The sequence below is a fragment of the Ambystoma mexicanum genome, chromosome 9 (assembly GCF_040938575.1).
Source record: "Ambystoma mexicanum isolate Mex_15411 chromosome 9, UKY_AmexF1_1, whole genome shotgun sequence".
Classification (NCBI taxonomy): domain Eukaryota; kingdom Metazoa; phylum Chordata; class Amphibia; order Caudata; family Ambystomatidae; genus Ambystoma; species Ambystoma mexicanum.
This window is the reverse complement of record NC_090931.1, coordinates 257,283,702-257,291,337: the sequence shown is the minus strand read 5'-3', so window position 1 is coordinate 257,291,337 and position 7,636 is coordinate 257,283,702. Positions and strand designations below refer to the sequence as shown.

Sequence of the window (7,636 nt, the reverse complement as noted above, 5' to 3'; positions counted from 1 at the left end):
ATTATATCTAAATGTGTTGTTGGCTAACATTAATAGTTCTGACTAGAAGTGGTGCAAGCTAGCATTTACAATCTTGTCTGGAGGACACGTTGTTACTAAATGTGGTAATTGCTATCATTTGAATTTCTGTCTAGATGCGACGCAGGCTATTATTCACAATTCAAACTAAATGTGGTCATTGCTATTGTTCACAATTCCATCATAAGTGTGGCATTTGCTATCATTCACAAATCTGTCTGGGTGCAGCGTAGGCTAATGTTCACAATTCCATCTAAGTGTGGTGCTTGTTAGTATTCACAGTTCTCTCCGGGTGCTAGGCAGGCTAGCATTAACAGCTCTGCCTAAGTGTGGTAGACACCAATGGTTTGATATAGTTATACTTGAGAGTAGATTTATAATTGGTGATTGATAGTGTTGAATATTCCATAAGAGAGTGATGCGGAATACATTACAAGTAGATGTCTGTAAGTATAAGCCCCTGTGTAGTGGCTAGTACTTTACACCAACTTGCTACATTGGTTTAGGGCCGTTTTCTTCTTTAAACGGGGTGAATTCAAACCTATTCGTCTATGTGTAAACTGTCAGAATTCAATTATATAACCCTGACAGTATTAACTTCGTATTGCTATATGTCGTGCCGAGTTTAATTTTTGCATCAGCCAAATCTAGTATTAAACCGGGTATTAAACACATTTTTGTGAAACGTGAAGCGTTGTACCGTGTGTTCTTTATACTTGACTTTTCTGAATGGTGCTAGGTTACCTCTTTCACTCCATGTGAGTGGGGTCATATTTCCGGTAGAGCATTAGATGTGCTATGTTGGCGGTGGCGTGGTGCTCCCTAGGAGGATCCAAAAGAAGACACCACTGAGACCGTGCGCAGGCCATCCTCTTGTATGCAGGGGTGTAAATTGCTAGGGACTGTCGGGGCTAGCCAGCGTTTTGGTTGTAGCCCCTGAGCTTCTATCAAGAGCTACAACCAAATGACCCGAGTGCTAGCCCCTCAGTCTTGCCCCACTAGCGACGCTTCTGCTTGTATGTCAGCTGGTGCCGCTCTAAGGTGGCGGCGATATAGAGAACAGCTTCAGAGATCCCCCGAGCACGGTCTTTCCTCCCTTTCTACTAACCTCGCCAGCGCGTGGCCAGGATGTTGTGATTCCGCTGTCATTCTGTGAACCCAGAAATGATGGCGGCAGACGGAGATTTCTTGCTGCGTTATCGGGCAGTGTCCAATAAGTTAAAGAAGTGAGTGGCCGTTTGCCAAGGATGTTCTGTACGCATACAAATAAGCGGGGGGCGTGGCGGATGTGAGACTTGCGAGTGAAAGTGTTTGTTTCAGCAAGCTGAAGCAGCGTGAATTGGTGGAGGCAGCTGGTGTCCGGTGATGGAGAGCAGTATTGGCTTGGTGGGATATGATTAGGTTATACCTAGACAACTCCAATAATGTGGACCATGCGTGCCTCCGAAGATTCGCCAAAGGATTCTCGGAAAGATGGAGCTTGCTTTAAAATGAGTTCTGGAGTGAACATTTGGCGAAACACCAGAATACGCTCCCCAGGGTTGCTCCTGTAATGCTACTCTGCCCCCCTCCCCCAGCATGATGGAATCATTGCAATTTAAATACCTTTTTATTCACTTGTATTTAAAATTAATAAGTAGACACAACATATTTCACACGAATTAATTTTCTATCTCCTGTTTTTGTTCGTTGTCTAATGAAGGGCACTCTCCTAGATGATGCTTCTGCAAAAGTGTCTATTGCTGTTGCTATAATACTATTGTTCCAACCATTTTCCTCTCAATTGAAGGTGTAACGAGAGCCAACAGCTCTCTTAATTTCGTGAACACAGGGTTCAGAGACTGTACCAAATGCTCCTGCAGAAGGATGGAAGATGGGTGTGAAATAAAGGGAAAGAGTTAGGCGGTGGTGAAAAAGAAGGCAGTTCCTAGATATATTAAGTAAGGCTAGGCTATAAATAATTCCTTGATACTACTTCTAAGTGCTATAAGGGAAGAGAAAAAGGGAGTTTTTGCGACGAAGCAGTTATGTTGCCATATCATCTGTGTACCTAGATAAAGTAGAAAAATATTTGCCAAATGTTATCCTTGCACGATTTCATGGGAAAACCTGGTATTTGGGGAGAGTTCCTGAGTGTAGGATGACAATATCTAGAAAATGGCATGAGTATGTAGGCATGTGATGGCAACAGCTCCCTAATGGGGTGAGTTCCTGGGCATGTAACGTTAACTCCTGGCAAATGGGCACATGTCAAATTGATAGCTCATGTGCAACATACTGGTTTTGGGAATGAGACAATGCATGCAACATGTTTGAAAGCCTGGTGGTACTGACTATGCCCTTTTTGAATCTGAGGACGATGAATCGAGAACCATCAGTGGTTAATAATACTGATTAATATAGGGATTAGAAATGCATCTTCTTGAAGCTCTATACAAAAAAAATCACATAATTATATGAAACAAGTACAACGCCAACATTTTGAAATGTCTAGTAAATTGTGCTAGTTGCTGTTGTCTAATGTCAAAAGTTGGCCGTTTGTGTGAATACCTGGCAGTGATGCAAGTTTGTTACTGTAGAACAATACCTGTTAGATTTTGCCAGGATGTGTTAATATAAAACCTATGAAATTATGGTAACATTGCCTTTCTATTCTAACGCAAGACGAATCATAAATGTACATGGTCATGTGATTTCAACTAAACCCAATGGGATGCACAGACCGCAACTCACAGTACTGTTAAAGGATGCCAACCCAAGCGCTGGCTGCGCACATCATGTACAGTTCTCCAGTGCTCTCGAGCTAGGTCTGCACTTTAAACAATACATTAAAAAAATGTCAATACAGTAGCTAGAAAGAAAACCTTTTCCCTAGACACATGTCAAAACTGTTGGGTTTGCCATTAATTGTTGCTACAATAATTTATTTTACCTTTACACATACATTTTTTGACTACAAATAAAATACATACAACCCACCAAACAAAGGAAGTAATCCCCTTAAGTGTAATCTTCTCCACTTTCAACCCTTCCAATTATCCAATTCCTGACCCATTTGCTATACTCTAAAGGGCAGCAACACCCATATGTACAAATATAGTTTTTTTTCTCCATGTTTACTCAACCAGTTTTTGCCTTCCAGTGAAGAGCATGTTTTGGCAAGGTTGCTTCATACAGTCCTGGTCTTTCCTGCAGCACATCAATGCATTCTGGGAGTTCTTTTGTGTCAACTGGCTTAACCTACTGGAAAACAATGACTTGCAAAGAAAACTCCAGTGGTGTTCAGATGAGTTTCTCACTTGAGTGCCCTAATGCATCTCACAAACATGAAAATGAGCCTATTCACCTCCTAAATGCCATGCATGAATACCAACTCCTCTGCTCCTCATATTATACCTTCCTTTGGCTATTTACTCTGGTCCCCCACAACTGCCTACTCCTGTGAGCTATCTCTGTCCCTTTTGATTAAGCCAGCAAAAAAAGAAAAAAGCCACCCTTTCAGTCCACCATAAACACCCAATCACGCCTTTCTAGCATGCCAATTTGGGGGCGGACCTCTAATTACTTCAAGCCAAGCAGGCCCACCACCTGAGGAATGAGTGCACATTTTGTATGTAAAACAAGTTGATTGTACAATTGTCTGGGGGGCAGTTAGATGGTGCCATGGAATTACACTAACCCAAGTCTCAACGAACCACATCCGTTGATATATTTCATACATTTTCACAACAGTTAAAAACCTCTCAGATACTTTGTTACAATCCACCCCCACATGTGATTGGACAAACCCTCTTCAAAGAAATCCCATATTTCTCCAATTCCTACATTCCCATTGCTAGCCGTTATCTTAACTAACATTTTCAGCTCATGTGTAGAACGCACCTCCTTTTAAGATTTGTCTGTGGTAGGTCACAATGTCATCAACCAGTTTGTATGCAAACCTAACTCATTACTATTAATAACTGGCTTAAGCCCTTTTAACCATAACTCTTAATTGCACATGGTTCACATAAATACTTCAAGCGATATGAAGAAGGCTGAGTAAACAAGTTCTCTTTGAATTAGCGATGACTATATCATCCCGCCGTTCACCGGTTTTCCATTGAAACGTTCAATCTAAATAACTACCATTTCATTGCGTTCGGCACATCTGAAAATGCAATTGAAACTCCTGGGTTTCAATTGCTATGGCCTTGAGCATTGATTCACCCCATGGTTTTTTGCTGGTCAGAATAAATAGTGAAAACTCTCTGTCAAGCTCACATGCATTCAAGAGATTACATCTGCCTTCTGCAATACTTATTAGACCATAAAAACCAAGGCCGGCTCCTTTAGCAGAGCTGCCTATTGCTAAGGTGAAGTTACCTACTTACCCTTCCTCTGGCCTCTGATACTCTGTATAACCAGTTTCTCAAAAGTCAACCCCTGACTGCTGTGTTTTAATCTGTTTATAAAAAGCCCACTACATGTAGATTCATAAATCCCCTTTTATATGTTTTCTCAGTATTCATTTATGTTTAATAAATACTGTCTTCCCTTTACAGTGAATTCTTCAGGACAGGCCTCCTTTCTCGCAAGCGCATTATGAAAACTCCTCCTTGCCTGCGTCTGGGCAATCCATAGCACATTACGTTAATGTTAAAAGATATTTGTACCACGCACTATCGCCACCGGAGTGGTCCCCTGGCGCTCTGGCGGTTCTGAAAAAAGGAGGGGGGGTGAGTTAGTGGGGTAAGCTGGAAAAGTGCAAAATAGCAGTGATATGCTGTTGGCAGCCTCAACCCGGTTAACCCCGTTGGCTGGGCTTGGGGTGTTTTCCGGTTGACGAACGTTGTGTACTGTTGTGCGAGTCTATGTGTGGTTTGTTTTGTTGTTGCAGTGTAGTGAAGTTCGTGCGAGTTGTTGCATTTATAGGCTTTATGGTTAGAATTTGAGGGGTGTATGCAGAGGGTTGAAATTGTTAGTGGATTGGTTAATTGGCATAGCTGTTGGGAAGTGAAGCGCTAAACTTCCATATTTCCTCTCCGCGTGGGGCACGCAAGCGTCTCCTCCATCCAGATCTGGGACCGGCCCACGCCCTATAGTCCCTTCCACACATGATGCCCCCCCACACTCACACCGTGTCCAAGTTTGGTCTTGCCTATCTCTATCACGTTTATATGTCATTTGGCGGTTTTAGCATTTACCTTTCTACATGCGGCAAAGCTAATATGTATCAGTTTAACCAAAATGTAACATATCCCATTCACAATTAACTATACTACATACATATGAAACTAACATCGCGCTGTTTGCTGCACCCCGAGACACTAATATGGCGCAAGCAACAAAAAACCCTCTTGATCGTGCGGACCTTTCCTGACCACCCCAACCCCAGTGCTACGCAGCAATTATCACACTGTTTAAGCATGATTCGTTTCACAAAGAGATGCTGATTTGGAAGGTGGGAGCCTTCTAAAAAACACTCTCACCAGAGTGTTAAGCCATTGACTTCATCATGGGTGGTAGATGGATATGGGCATGCTAGGCTTTTATCCCCTGGCTTTGTTTGCGTAGTGCCCAATGATCCCAGCTCTCCTAGTGGGGAGATTAATAGGAAGCGTGCTGCACCCCTTTCCCCCAACTGTACTATGGGCCTTTGTCCAGTTTGCCCGCATGTGGAAAAGGACCTGAGAATAGAAGGCAAGATCTGTGGGAAGATTGAGGTGGTTCACTAAAATCTTTTTTACAAGATAGACTTTGAACTGTTAGAGAGCAGTTGTGACATGTTTGGTAGGATTATGGATTCTGTCATAAAATCCAGAAAACATATTCAGCTTTTTAAAATGTTATTTACTTGGTGCTACGTTGCCGCACCTGCCTCCAGCAGTGAGGGTGTGGACTCAATGAACATTTTAAGATTTGTTTACTATCTTATTTCTCAGTAAGGCCCCTCAGTCATATATCTGTCAGGCTCAATGTGATTTCTTCATTTGAGACCACAAACCATGTAGAATTAACCTGCAATACTTTTTCTTAGAAGCTCACTGTGTTTGTTAGTGTACTTGATGCATATATGATGGTTCAAGAGTACAGTTTTAAAATGGATATCATTACCTCATTCTAAAATGTGATTAACAGATGTATTTGTTTTGGTGAATGTCAATGAATAGTGTGTATATTGGTAAGTGCTCTAAGATGTAGCAATTTTTTCATGGATCTGACTCAGAAGAATTGTGCTGTTTTCTGCATGCATCCAAACGATATTGAAACCATATGCGCAGGAACTTTTGCGTGTTATAGTATTAGACTGTGTGCGGATTTATACAAAATGGAAAGTGGTATATACCTTTCCAAATAGTATGTGTATGACACTGTGCCTCCAAGAAATTGGATCTGTGATGTTATTGGTTGTGGGTATTAAACAATAACTGATCACTGCATTGCCAAATTCCTTAGGAGTGAAACCTACATCAATATTCAGCTGCCTTACAAAATACTTTCACGTGGACCGGCCTGATGTATTATTTCAATTAAATAAGCTAAAATATCTAAGGTAAGCCTTCCCGGTGTGTTTATGATTGACATTTCCCTCCTCATTCCATGCCTTATCCTAGTCCTTACAACCATTAGGTGAGTTCACTCCTTAGGTGTCATGTGTTTTCATCGCTGGAATTTTCACTGCAGCTATTTTGATCCTGGTGTTTTAACCTTGGTTGTATTTGGCGGTTTCATTTTTTTAATTTAAAAACAAATGTTTAATGGGGGGGGTCCCACCTCAATCCCTCCAGCTCACCCACCACCCCCAAAGCCCCTACACTATCACAAACCAAATATATTTGAAAAAAATCGCTGAAACGGCCAGGATGAAAACACCACAGTGAAAACAGCCGCGGCAACATAACCTGGGTACTTGTCCACAAAATATACCAACATACTTGCATTTTTCGATCTGATACCCTTAACTTTCTTTGTTGGCATAACGGGCTGCAGGTTTATTATCACACATCACTAAACACTACATGTTTGTCATCACAGCAAAACACTCTTTGAGAAATCGTTCTCCAGGTGCGGCGACCAGGCGACTGCCTCATCTCTACATTGCTTCCCCCATTTTCCAACCAAGTCCACTCTAGGCATAAACTCCCCCAGCCACCATTGTCTGCGCTCCACCTGCCTTTGCAGGTGACCCTAGGCTGGAGGAGTGCCATTCTAGCTGGGGGAAGCCAAGCCCTCTTAGATACCTCCAGTGCCCTTGCTGCTAGGCCTCAGAGGAGCGCTGATCGCGAGATTAGCAAAAATGCCTCCCGCTTTCCCAAGCTCATTTGTAGTTTCTACAGTGCCACTGGTCACTAACACACTGCCATGCCACTGCTGGGTCCATGGGTGGTGCCCCCCCAGCCATGACCTCATAGCTCCAGTAGCTTTGTGAACAGATTCCAGAAAAAACACTCCATGCAAGCCATTGACAGATGCACCCCTTTCTCCTCGTAATACTCTGGTGACTTTAGATTGATCAACCCGTGCCTAACCTAGGTGAAGCCTCTACCCCCTGCAGAACGAGGCCATTGCCCCGTTCAACTTCCTTCTTAATTTTTCCACTGCTGATTGACACTCTGCTCCTCTCCATGCTTGCCTC

The 7,636-nt window shown here is 42.6% G+C and overlaps 1 protein-coding gene across 2 annotated transcripts in view; it reads left to right on the top strand.

The window, feature by feature from the left end:
- Positions 1-1,102: 1,102 nt before the first annotated feature.
- The window catches only part of LOC138487934 (40-kDa huntingtin-associated protein-like), a 567,453-nt gene continuing 560,919 nt past the window's right edge, over positions 1,103-7,636 (top strand). The window contains exon 1 of one of the 2 annotated variants that reach the window (XM_069614571.1): positions 1,103-1,244. In XM_069614571.1, the coding sequence (XP_069470672.1) occupies positions 1,183-1,244 (62 nt within the window). In that variant the 5' untranslated portion in view covers positions 1,103-1,182. The remainder of the gene's footprint in view (positions 1,245-7,636) is intronic. The other variant, XM_069614572.1, reaches the window with a different exon arrangement.